The sequence below is a fragment of the Mobula hypostoma genome, chromosome 19 (genome assembly GCF_963921235.1).
Source record: "Mobula hypostoma chromosome 19, sMobHyp1.1, whole genome shotgun sequence".
Lineage (NCBI taxonomy): Eukaryota > Metazoa > Chordata > Chondrichthyes > Myliobatiformes > Myliobatidae > Mobula > Mobula hypostoma.
Window position 1 is genome coordinate 12,414,333 of NC_086115.1, and position 13,760 is coordinate 12,428,092.

Below are 13,760 nucleotides of genomic sequence, written 5' to 3' on the forward strand. Positions count from 1 at the left end.
GGCCCCTCTACACTGCCCCATCACACACTCCCAGGACAGGGACAGCACGGGTTAGATACAGAGTGAATCTCCCTCTACACTATCCCATCACACACTCCCAGGGCAAGGACAGCACAGGTTAGATACAGAGTGAAGCTCCCGCTACATTGTTAAACTAAAGAATGATTCTGTAGTGACGTGGTCGTAAACATTGAAGATATCAAGGATTCTAATGGAATGGGCAATAATTTGTTGGGGGTGCAAGAAGCAGGAATCCCACTGACCAGTGAGCTCTGCTGGGTACCAGAAGCATGTCTTGGACCAACTGAAAGTCTGATATTTTCCTGCTGTCCGAGCAGGGGAGGAAAAGTGACCACAAGAACAATTAGAATATACAAATAGAACATTTTGTCTCACATTTTCCTTTTCCAATTGACACAAACGTCCTTCTGAGTTCATCCGAATTTTATCCAGAAGCCTCATCTGTACAAATGAACCAGAGAATGTTGGGTCAGCTTGGAAGTGCAGGAAGGTGAGTTGCCAGCTGCCGACTCTGCTGGTCTTGTGTACTTATTGCCTTTTTGTTCTCCCGAAGCCCGCAGTGCAGGTAAATTCGAATTCGTCGGCTAACCCCCAGTGTTTGCACTCTTCACTAATCCACTCAATTTTGCTAATTTACTGTAAAGTTAAACTATACAGAAATTTGGGGAATTCCTATGATGTTAGAACATAGATGTTGCAGACAGGATACTGCAAGGCATGACTCAACCCCTTGCTAGCACACACACACATTCACGCACAAACTTACACCAGATTAAATATAGATGGTACCTGAGGGTTAGAATGGACATGATGTTCTGAATGACCTGATTCTGTGCTGAACATTCTTTGATTCCCCAGAGCAAACCTCTTCAATACCTGCACTTTTATCCAAGTCGGAATCCATTCATTAAAGGTTTGCATCTCACTTTGCTGAGCCTTTCTGTTCCTAAAACAGCCTTTGATACTTTTGGACTTACTAGGCATGTGGAACAGAAATCAGGAACCTCGGGTTGGCTGTAGCTGCAACCTCCAACCACCAGGTGGCATGGCAAAGCCAGCATCCGGAGGCATCAATGTACATTAAACATGAATCCATAAATCTGCTGTCAGCAACCAGCAGAGAACAGGCACCAGGGCAATTTAAGAATATAAGACTTAGAAGCAGAATTAGGCCATTTGGCCCATCTAGTCTGCTCCACCATTCAATAACGGCTGATCCTTTCTTCCCCCTCCTCAGCCCCACAATTACTGCTGTATTATTACATGTTGATATGTGTTCATGGCTTACCGGCCTAGGGGTTGTCTGTCTTGTTGGAGTCCAGCTACAAGGAAAGAACAATATTATTGTTGCTAAGGTATCCACAGTTTGACCTGGTCTCACCCGATCACAGATATTCCCTTTGTCCTATTCATCTCTGTTCCCAGATTCTTTGCAACTTAAAACCATCCTTTTGTCTCTCTTTTCCTATTCTGATAATGGTAGCAGAGCAGCTAGGGTAACACTGTACAGTGCTAACGATCAGGGTTCAATTCCACCGCTGTCTGTCAGGGGTTTGTGCGTTCTCCCTCTGACCACGTGGGTTTCTTCCAGGTGTTCCAGTTTCCTTCCACTTTCCAAAGACGTACAGGTTAGGGTTGGTATGATGCTGACACGCAAAGAATAGCGACACTTGCGGCTGCTCCCAGCAGATCCTTGGGCTATGATGCAGACGACGCATTTCACTCTATGGTTTGACGTTTCAATGTACATGTAACAAATAAAGCTAACCTTTTTTTTTAATCTTTTAAATGGAGTCACTGACTCTGCTTCTTTCTCCATAGATGCTGCCTGACCTGCTGAGTGTTTCCAGTATTTCTCTCCTAATGTTACGTTCACTGGGGAATCCAGAATGGGACTAGGGTTCCTCCAGCAGATCCTTACTCCAGACTCCAGCATCTGTAGTCTCTTGCGTCTCTGGAATTACAGAGCATAGCTTTAAGGTGAGAGGGGAAACTTTAAATGAGAATTCCATCACTTTTTTTTTTACAGGGAGTGGTGGATAGAAGCTGTTTTCCTTTTACGGACCGGGCAGTGTTCACGACTCTTGTGGTCTTGGGCAGGGTAGTGCGGCCTTCCATGCTGCATGGATAAAAATTGCTTACACCACTGGGGACATGCCAAATTTATTTTGCATCCTTAGGGAGCAGAGATGTTCTTCCTCAAAGCTCAACATTTCAAAAGCAAAGTCAAAGTGGAGTTCACTGCCCTCTACACAAGTACCTCTGTACACAGGTGCAATGAAAAACTCACTGCAGCAGCACCACAGGGCACGTGGAGTCGTTAAGCATCATTCACAAGAGAAACATTTGTAAATCAATCACGATTTTTACACGAAAAAGCACAATCAAAACAAAAATAGCTAAGTTAATTTTAATGCAAAGTAATCGAAGTGTTGCTGAACTGTGGTGATGAGGGTTTTTCCATTTGGTTCAGACCCAGTGGTGGAAGGGAAGTAGCTGGTTTTGAACCTGGTGGTGTGGAGACTTCAGGCACCATACATCCTGACCGACTGTAACTGCGAGATGTCTTCCTGTTTACTGCCAACTGCCTGTTGCACCCTGTTACATCTCCATCTCCTCTCACTTTTACTCTTGTCCCTAAAGATATTAAAAGAATGAAACATTGGAATAATCCTGGAATCGACATTTGGACAGTTCCCCGATTGGATGCAATGATCTCCCCTCACTTCTTTCACAATGGAGGTGTGTGAGCTTTGCGATGTACCAGGTTCAGCTACTGACTGAGTAAACTCTCTGACCAATGTGCATTGAATGGACCGTTTCCCAGCACAGAGAGCTCTGGCCTGATCTTGATGGTTATGTTACTGGAGCAACAATAGAGTGGGTTCAAATTTTTAATCTCAAGATTGTTTAATGCCATTTCCTGTACACAAGTATAAAGGAGAACAAAATAATTGCTACTCCAGATCCAATGCAGCACAAAACACACACACAAAAGATAAATAACACAATAATACTAGTACATAATAAATATAAATGCATAAGAAAGCTTATGTACATAGATTGACTCTATATTCATAATGTGATGCTAGGCACAGGTATAAGGTGACTAACAGGAAATAGTGGGGGTTGGGGGTGTAGAGGGGTGGGTTAGTGGGTGGAGGTGTTGATCAGCCTTATTGCTTGGGGAAAGTAACTGTTTTTGATCCTGGCGTAGATGCTACATAGCCTCCTCCCTCAAGGGAGTTGGACAAACAGTCCATGAGCAGGGTAGGTGGGATCCTTCATAATATAACTGGCCCTTTTCCGGCACATTTCTGTATATACAGTATATCCTCGGTTCTGGTAGTTTGGAGCCAGTGATGCGTTGGGCAGTTTCGACTACCTGTTGTAGAGCCTTCCTGTCTGCCAGTGTGCAGTTTCCATATCAAGCAGTGATGCAGTTTGTCAGCATGCTCTCTGCTCTGCATCTATAGAATGAGGTGAGTATAGATGTGCATAGTCCAGCCCTTTTCAGCCTCCTGAGAAAATAAAGGCATTGACGAGCTTTTTATGACTATGTAGGGTGTGTTCTGGGACCGTGAGAGGTTGTGCAGGATGTGCACTCCCAGGAGTTTGAAACTGCTCGCAGTTTTCACTGTTGTGCCGCCGATGTAAAGGGAGCTGTGTGTGGTGTGAGTTCTCCTGATGTCGATAACCATCTCCTTTGTCTTGTTGACATTGGGGAAGAGGTTATTTGCTTGGTATCAGGCCTTGAGCCCCTCCACCTCCTCTCTGTGGGCCATCTCATCGTTGTTGGTGATGAGCCCCACCATTGTCATGTCATCAATGAGCTTGATGATGCGATTGCTTGTGCGTTTGGCTGTGCAGTCTTGTGTGAGGACAGTGTACAGCAATGGGCTCAGGGCTCAACACACAGCCCTGGGGGCTCCCATATTTAGGATGATGGGGAGGGAGGAGCGTTGTACATCCTGACAATCTGAGGTCTGTTCGTTAGGAATTCCAACACCCAGTTGCACAGTGGTGTCTTTAGACCGAAGGACAGGAGTTTGTTCACCTAGGCCTGTGGAGCAATAGTGTTGAATGTTGAACTGAAATCCGGAAACAGCATTCTGACATAAGTGTCTTTGTTTTCTAGATGTGTTGGAGCCAGGAGCATGACAAATGCTGTGGCACCTGTCATAGAGTGGTTCTGTCAGTCAGCATATTGGTGAGTGTCCAATGTGGCAAGAGTGGAGTTTCTGATGTGTGCCATTATCAGATGTTCAAAGCACCTCATGATGATTGGCATCAGTGCCACTGGGTGGTAGTTGTTGAGTTCTGAAAACATAGACTTCTTTGGTACAGGGTTGATGGTGGTTGATTTGAAGCATGTGGGTACAGCAGCCTGGATGAATGAAGAATTGAAGATGTCCGTGTAGATATCAGTGAACTTCTGTGCACGTTCTTCGAGCACTCAGCTTGGGATGTTGTCTGGCCCAGGTGACTCCCAACAGAGTCCTTCTCTCACATCTGCTACTCTTTCAGACAGTGGCTACTCACCTGGGAGTGGGTAGCTTTCATGGCCAGCGTTGTGTTGCATGCCTCGAAGTGTATGGGGAGAGGAGGCATCACTGGTACAGTTGGCGCTGCTTTGTCAGTAATGACTTTGATGCCCAGCAACATATTATCGGATGGGTGCTCGTGATTTTTCTTATACATAGACGGACTTTGCCCTCTTAATGCCTATGATGAGGTTTCAACTAGCTTCCCTGAGAGCTGTGCTGACTCTGGAGTTGAAGGCAGCGTCCTGGGGATTTAGTAGGGAACGCACCTCTGTGTTCAGCCGTGGCCTCTGGTTGGGCTGTCAGATGATCAGTCTTGGGGTCCCAACGCCACCTACACGCTCACGGTGACAGGTGAGACAGATCCCTTGAGGTCCACATCTTTTCCATTTGTGGAGGCCTCCTTGAACACCATCTGCCAGTTGTTCAGTTCAAACCAGTCTTGAAGCATTGGGATTGCCTCATGAAGGTACACGGTGATGGTCCTCTTCACGGGTTTCTTAATATTCTTAAAGATACAGCACGGTAACAGGACCTTCCAGCCCAGCACATGTGACCAATTCCAGCCCATCACGTGACCAATTCCAGCACATCCCTTGACCAATTCCAGCACATGTGACCAACCGACCTACTAACCAGCATGTCTTTGGACTGTGGGAGGAAACTGGAGCACCTGGAGGAAACCTACGTGGACACTGAGGGAAGGTACAAACTCAGTACAGGCAGAGGCAGGAATTGAACCTGTGTCGCTGGCGCTGTAACGGCATCACGCAAATTGCTTCACTACTGTGCTGCCCCCCCCCCCGTAGTGTGGTGTGAATATGGGAGGAATCAGATCTACAAGGTCAAGTCTATTAGCATTCATGTATACAGCTGAACGAAACCTCGTTCCTCTGGGGCCAGGGTGCAAAACACAGTATGTATAGTCACACACAGGACATACTATTACGGCAGCACAAAGAGCCACAAAATTATTATTGGCACGAGTCCGAGTGGCATGGCTCGAAGGTTGGTGATCCACGGGATGTTGTCAAAGAGCCACGTTTCTGCAAGATCAAGTACTTTCACCAAGTTAACATGGTGAGCTTAACACATTGATGCAATCGTGAAGACGATCTACTTTGGTAGGAGTTTGAGGAGATTCAGTACGTCACTGAGGACACTTACAGAATTTGATAGACGTCTGCCGCAGGGCATCCCGACTGGTTGCGTTACAGCCTAGTATGGAGGCACCAATGCACAGGATCGCAAGAGGCTGCTGAGGTTTATCACTCAGTGGCCACTTTATTAGGAAGACCTGCACGCCTCATTAATGCAAATATCTTAACGTGTTCAAGATGTTAGGTTGTTGTTCAGACCAAACTCAGAATGGAAGAAATGAGATCGAAGTGACTTTGACGGTGGAATGCATGTTGGTGCCAGATGGGGTGGCTTGTGTATCTCAGAAGCTGCTGATCTCCTGGGATGTTTGCACACATCAGTTTCTAGAATTTACGGAGCGTGAGTGGCAGTTCATGTGGATGAGAGAAGTTGGAGGAGAATGACCAGACTGATTCCAGCTGAGAGGAGGGTAACAGTAACTCAAATAACCATGCATCACAACAGCGGCGTGCAGAAGAGCATCAGTGAATGCACAGCATGTCGAACCTTGAAGCCGATGGGCTACAGCAGCAGGCGATCACAAACGTACACTCAGTGACCACTTTCTCAGAAAGACTGTGTCCACCAACAAGGACCCCCGTCACCCAGGACATGCCCTCTTCTCAATGCTACCATCAAGAAGACATGCACTCAACATTTCAGAATCAGCTTCTTCCTCTCCACCATCAGATTCCTGATTAGGCAATGAACTAATGAATACTACCTCACTATTTTTTGACTAACTTACACACTACTTACTTAATTTAATTTTTATATATTTCTTATTGTAATTTATAGATTTTAAAAAATTATGTATTGCAATGTTCTGTTGCAGCAAAGCAACAAATTTCATGACATATGCCAGTGATATTAAACCTGATTCTGATGCAGGAGGTAACTGATAAAGTGGCCACTGGTGTAGGTGAGATACATAAATAACACACAAAAAATACCAGAGGAACTCAGCAGGTCAGACAGATCTATGGAAAAGAGAAAACAGTTGAAGTTTCGGGCCGAGACCCTTCATCAGGACTGGAAAGGAAGGGGAGAAATCAGAGTAAGGGGGCAGCAGAGATCACAGATGGGGAGCAGTGAGAGAAGGTTTCACTGAACTCCCATCGAAAGGGAGATTTAAACTTCTTCAGGATAGGCATCCCTGGAAGAGACTTCATGGTGGGAGGAGAAGATGGTGGCGCGACGCAGCGCGCGCAGCCTCTCCGGTGAAATGATATCATATTTGTTAAATAGGGTACCATGCACAATTCTGATTTGATGGAGACAGCCGTGAGAAGCACAGAGGAACATCTGGAGAAACTTCTGAAATGCCCGGTTCGCTGCCGCTGCTACTGTGCGATCGAGAATCTCCAGAATCTCTGGAGGGAAGGCCACAAATCCTCGGCTTTGCCTGCTGCTGACGGCCGGGGCTGGGGTCGAAGCACTTGGCAGAGATGGTGCTCGGTGCTCGGTGTCGGAGGCTCGAAGTTTTCGGACGACTCAGAGTCGGACTGTGGTCGGGCATGGCAGGGAGAGTTTTCTTCCTTTTCCCGTCTGCGTGACAGGTGGGACTTTCAAGAGACTTTGAACTTTTTTACCATCCCCATGGCCTGTTCTTCATCAAGTTACGGTATCGCTTTGCACTGTTGTAACTATATGTTATAATTATGTGGTTTTTGTTAGTTTTTCAGTCTTGGTCTGTCCTGTGTTTCTGTGATATCACACAGGAGGAATATTGTATCATTTCTTAATGCATGCATTACTAAATGACAATAAAGGAGGACTGCGTGTCCTCATAATCTAATCTAATCTAATGGTAGTAATAGTATCACAATATTAGAAAATCTGCAGATGCTGAAAATCCAGGCAACACACAGAAAATGCTGGAGGAACTCGGCAGACCAGCCTGCATCTGTGGAAAAGACGTTTCGGGCCGAGACCCCTCTTCAGGACTGGAAAGGAAGAAGAGAAGGGTTTTGTGGGTGTTGCTTTGGATTTCCAGCATCTTCATGTGTTTGTGACCTGCAACGTAATAAACATCTGCAAGATTACAATGCCCATTGCTCACGGTATACCTGTTGCTTCTTCTCTGCGTGTCCAGTCCATGTGGTGATCTAGGTGATCGACCTGTAAGAGTCACACAATCCATATGAGTAGCTAACATGTTTACAGTCCATGCTTCCAGATGTTCTGAGTGTCCCTGGCATCTTTAAGACACCAGAAAGTTTTTGTCTGTAGTACAGTGTGTATGGTGCATTGTAGCCTTTCCTCAAATACACGCAGAAGTGAAAAAGTCTTGCAAAGTATTCAGTTTCCACCCTTTGCCTCCACCCTGGACAGTGACTCCATAACAACAGAATGCATCGGCCAGTTTGTACAGACCTGTGGGAGTCTTGATCTCCATAGCAACGAGCAAGGCCTCTGGGCTTGGATTTCCATTCTCAGGCGATAGCTTCAGTCTGCGCTTGGGGGTGTCACTATGGTTAACAACATAGATTAACACTTGGAGAAAACAGAGAGAGAGGGATAGCGTGTGCAAGGTTTCAAGTATTTCAACTTCCTGCATTTTAGGATGTCAGGCACACTGAATAAGGCCTGCTTCTTAACTTTTCTACCCAGAACTACTTTATATTTATAAACCCTTTTCCCAGGATATAAGAAATAGAAGCATGAGCAATGTAAAGGGTCAACACCAACATTCCCTCTAATATTCTTTTTTACAGCTGCACAGACCAACCATTGCTCTAAGAAGGTATCTTTGTTTTTTTACACAGCCTGAAAACTGAGCGACACTTTAAATTAACATATGTAAAAGAAAGCTACAGCTGTGTGACAACATTTGTGCGGAAGTATTTCAGTTACTGGGTGGCCTTGCACCCGTGTAAATTAGAGGGAACAATGGTTGGCACAACACTGTAGACCAAAGGGCCTGTCCTGGGCTGAAGTGTTCTATGTTCTAAAATCTGCTCCAGGTACTCACTGGGTCAAGCAGCATTTGTAGGGGTGAAAGGAAATGTTTGACACAAGAGGTTGTGCAGATGCTGGAAATCTTGAGCAACGCAGAGCACTAGAAGAACTCAGCATGTCGGGCAGCATCTATGGAGGGAATAACTTTCGATGTTTCGGGCCAAGACCCTTCATCAAGACTGGAAAATGTCTCGGCAGCATTTTTGTGTATATTGGAGTGGAACTGTTGATGTTTAGACACAAGTCTCTAGAGTTTATACCGAATGGTGTGAAAAACAAAACCAAAAAATCCAGTGAGCGGCAGTTTTGCAAGTGATAATGTTTGGCTACTGAGAGAGGTCAGGGAGAATGGCCAGACTAGTTCAAGCTGACGGGAAGGCGACTCTAACTCAAATAACCGCACGTTAACAACAGTGGTGTGCAGAAGAGCATCTCTGAATGCAAAACATGTTGGACCTTGAAGTGGATGGGCTACAGCAGCAGAAAACCTCAAACATACACTCAGTTGCTAGGTACGGTAGTTACCAAATAAAGTGGCCACTGAGTATACTTGTTCTGATCTTTGTTCCACTGTTTTCGATCTACACTCTATGACTCTGAGAAACACCACACCTCAGTTTTGTGGCAGTAACAGTTTTAACTTGGACTTCCTGCAGGGTGACATAATAGCATGCTGGCAAGTGTAATGCTGCATGTCGCCAATAATCGGCGAAAGGGGTTTCAATTCCCGCCACTGCCCGTAAGGAGTTTGTACGTTCTCCCCGTGACCGCGTGGGTGCTCCGGCTTCAGTCCACAGACGTAAGGGTCAGTGGGCTGTGACCACCGCTTGCAGGCTGCCCCCAGCACATTGTCGGACTCTGGTCGTTGTTGACGCGAAACGGCATATGTTTTGAATTGTTAATACACATGTGACAAATAAAGCTCATCTTTCAACTTCACCCTCATGCCCTGTGTGTTTAATTAAACAGTATGGACATTATTCAAGTATCACAACCGCAGACTCTGCCTCGATGTCCGCACGCCCTCGCAGGCGGGCTGTGGAACGGGTTCAAGAAACGCACTCGTGAGAATGCACATTCCAGCCAGTTAATGTTTCAACATGGTGGGATTTAACTCCCTTCCTCTCGTTTCAGTCTTGTCGGACGACGAAATACAAAGCAACGTCAACGCTCCCTGCTTACGGTTGTCCTGGTTCCGGGAAACAATATTAGACTAAAGAAGTTTAGCTATTTAGGATTGAGATATCATTACCGAGCCACTATACCGGCATTAGATTTAGTTTGAAAGTTCTAGTTTACGGTCCTATTGGTCTAGAGTTTATTGTTTTTCCTTTATTTCTGCACAATTTCTATTAAAACTTAGTGAATCAGTGATCAGGGTGTTTCTCCAACTCCAGCCATCTTTCTCTCTCCCCCTACCTCCCTCCCTTCTCCCCTTCACTCTGCCCTCTCCTCTTCCCCCCCTCACCCCCTCTTTCCCTCATCCCTCTCCCCTTCACTCTCCACTCACCCTACCCCTCCTCACCCCTCTTCCTCTTACCTCCCTCCCCCTCCACTTCACTCCACCCTCCTCCCCTCCTCACCCTCTCCTTCCCCCTACCCCCTCCTTCCCCTCCCCTCCACCCCCTCCTCCTCTTCCTCCTCCTCCCCCTTCCCCACTCCCCCTCCCCTTCTCCTCCCCTTTCCTTCACCTTTCTCCCTCCTTCCCCTCACCCTACCCCTCCTTGCCCTTCCCCCTCCTCCACCTCTTTCCCTCACCCTAACCCTCCTCACCCTTCCCCCTCCTGTCACAAGGAGGTAGCTAGTAACGGACCCAAGTGCAAGACACAGACACTGAAGTATAGGGACAGGACTAGGATACAGGGCAAGGGCAAGGACATGGACAGGAAAACCAGGAACCTGGAACAGGACTGGGCAAGAGAGCTAGGAGCCCGGGCTTGGACACTGAGCCACAGACTGGACAAGGACCCAGAACCTGGGTCTTGCCTCTGGCTCGGACCCCAGAACTAGGCAAGGACGAGGCCTGGCAGGAGGCTGGAGTCTTCAGGCTTGAGGCTAGAGACTAGAGGCGAGGCTTGGCAGGAGGCAGGGGCTGGAGTCTTCAGGCTTGAGGCTAGAGACTAGAGGCGAGGCTTGGCAGGAGGCAGAGACTTGAGGCAAGGCTTGGCAGGAGGCAGCACTCCTGGGCAGGGTGCGGATCACCACCCGACGGAGGCAAGGGACAGAAAGGGACAGAACCAACCGCAGGTAACGGCAATACAGCCTGGCTTACCCAACGGAGGCAAGGGACAGGAAGGGACAGAACCAACCACAGGTAACGGCATTACAGCCTGGCTTACCCATCGGAGGCAAGGGACAGGAATGGAGCTAGGTATGGGGTGGCTCCAGGACAAGACTGAAGGCGAGACGAGGCGAGAGTTACCAGCAAGACCAGGCAGGGCTTCAGGCAAGGAAACAGAAGGCAGAGGAAGGGATACAAGGAGTAAGGACAAGAACAATCCAGCAGCCACGGCCTGGTCTCTTAAAGTATTTATGCAGCCAGCCCCAACGAGCATCAGCTGGCTCAATTGGAGCTCAACAAGAACAGAAACAGGGTAGACAGGAAAACCTGGAGCAAGGGTCGATGGACCGGACCGTGAACTGGAATATGGACTTCACGGACTGGGCCATGACACCTCCTCCCTCCTCTTTCCCTCACCCTACCCCTCTCACCCTTCCCCCTCCTCGCCCCCTCTTTCCCTCATCCCCCTCCCCTTCACTCTCCCCTCACCCTACCCCTCCTCGCCCCCTCTTCCCCCTACCTTCCTCTCTTCACTCCCCCCTCCCCTCCACACCCCACCCTCCTCCTCACACACCCCCTCCTGCTCCTCCTCACCCCCCCCCAACATGACAAGTTTTACACTGTACTTCGATATTTGTGACAATGATAATCTGGACTTCCCCCGACATTCCCATAACCTGTGTTACCCACAACAGCCCTTGGCTTCCCACCTGTACCTGCTCTGACCAGCTCGGCAGGGGAGACAATCGCTGGAGACACGAGGTTGCAGAATGCGGAGCAACGCGCAATCTGTTGGAGAAATCCGGCCGCTGGAACGGCCGAGCTCCTCCAGCCGATCTCATGGGGCAAGTCCCCCACGAGTTGGCCATTTCGGCTCGGTTCGGTTCTGACGAGTTCCATTGACCTGAAAACATACACTGTTTCTCCCACCGTAGACACTGAGCATCCCCAGCACCTCACGTTTTTATTTCACGTTTCCAACATCGCCAGCTTTATTTTAAACACAAGAGATTCTGCAGATGCTGGAAATCCTGAGCAACAAATACAGCACGCTGGAGGAACTCTGCAGGTCAGACAGCGTCCATGGAGAGGACGAAATCGTCGAGTCCGGATGAAGGGTCTCGGCCCTGAACGTCGACTGTTTTCCTTCTCCGCGGATGCTGCCTGACCTGCTGAGTTCTTCCAACATTTTGTGTTCGTTGCAGATTTATTTGCTTTGCCTTTCTGGCCGTACCTTTCCTGGCAGGACAGTCCGTTGAGGTTGAAGGACAGGCTGGAAACGGGGGAGAAAGGCGGGTCCCCCAAGAAAGACATGGATTCTGTACCGCCTCTTCACTTCACACAATGCTCAGCCGGGAAGCCACCTGGAAGCCCATCCGAGTGTGTGTAAATCAAAAGGACAACAGCGTGAAACGATGCTATCAAACCTAATCGCAGCTGGGATGCAGCTTTGCTGTGCCCAGTTCCCGAACTGCGGCGGGGGAAGTATTTTTAAGAGGGTGACGCATCCCCTGTGGTTGCTAGTGTCCCAGACCCAGCGTCGCAGCAAGCGGTTGTCAAGGACGCAGTTTTGATCCCACCTATTGTACAGTGTCCTCTCACGGGAGACGCACAAGGGCGCAATTTTTACGCGAGTTATAGATTGCAATTGCAAAAATAAAATCCCCAAGGACGATGCATTTACCCGGGCAATGAAAGCAAATTTTAATTACATTTTCAAAGGAATGAAAATTGACTGGACGGGGTACAAACCGAATCCGCTTTTAGTCCTAGTCGCTGGAAATCCAAACAACAAACACAAAATGTTGGAGAAACTTAGGAGGTCAAGCAGCATCTATGGAAAAGAGTAAACTGTCGACGTTTCGGGACATGACCCTTCTTCAGGAGTGACAAGGATGTCAGAATAAAAAGGTGGGGGGAAGGGAAATAGGCTGACTGGAAGGTGACATCCTCTATTCGATGAGATCTTTCCCAGTCTGAGCCAAAGACGTTGGCTGTCCATCTCCCGCCATAGATGCCGCCTGGCTTGCTGAGTTGCTCCAGCAGTTTTGTGCAGGTTGTTCCTGGGGACCAGGTTAGTAGGAGGGTTGATGGCCCACCGGGTCAGCTAGTTTCCCCGTGCTGGTGGATACCTGCGTGTGCGGGGCCACGAGAGCCAGGTGCCCAAAAGGTATACGAGCCGGCAGGACCGGGTGTCGAGGACCGGAGTTCAAGGTCCCGTCATCGGCTGGTCGTCGGGTCGATACCGAAAGTCGACTGGAAGTCGAGGCCAAATGGCCCCTGGTTCTACGTGTTTGAGGTCCACTGGGAAAGTGGACCTTTGTCTGCGAGCCCACTGGAGGCCGGAGGCTTGCCCTGGGGATGGAAGATTGGGGTTCGGGGGACGGAAGGGAGGAAAGGGGCTTGTGTTACTGCTGTTACTCTGTGGCTTATTGTGTTCTGTTCAGCACTGTGGGCATATTCTGTGTTGCTGAGCTATTGCCACAGGAATGTGCGGCGACACTTGCGGGCTTTCCCCAGCATGTATCACCTTAAACACAAGATACATATTTCACTGTATGTTTCGATGTACAGTACTTGTGATAAACAAAACCGAATCAGAATTCTGCATCAGCAGAATCTCTTGTGCTTTCACTATGATGCATGCACCTGTGCAGGGGAAAGCGTGTGCTGGAGCTGCGGTGCTTTGTCCACAATAAAAGTTTTAATGTTTTGCATTAACGGCTCTTCGCCAGGAGATGGGAATGGAGGGACGGGAGGGAGGGGAGTGCGGAAGTTTGGAATAGAAGCGGAAGTGGCTCCGTCACCTGATC

The 13,760-nt window shown here is 48.2% G+C and overlaps 1 protein-coding gene across 1 annotated transcript in view; it reads right to left on the reverse strand.

The window, feature by feature from the left end:
• The window catches only part of cdc25d (cell division cycle 25 homolog d), a 36,344-nt gene extending 23,956 nt beyond the window's left edge, over nt 1–12,388 (reverse strand). The window contains exons 1-5 of the mRNA XM_063071364.1: nt 12,182–12,388; nt 8,082–8,176; nt 7,775–7,826; nt 1,310–1,343; nt 397–462 (exon numbers count right to left, since the gene is read on the reverse strand). Coding sequence (XP_062927434.1) covers nt 397–462; nt 1,310–1,343; nt 7,775–7,826; nt 8,082–8,176; nt 12,182–12,261 — 327 coding nt within the window. The 5' untranslated portion in view covers nt 12,262–12,388. The remainder of the gene's footprint in view (nt 1–396; nt 463–1,309; nt 1,344–7,774; nt 7,827–8,081; nt 8,177–12,181) is intronic.
• Nucleotides 12,389–13,760: the final 1,372 nt, after the last annotated feature.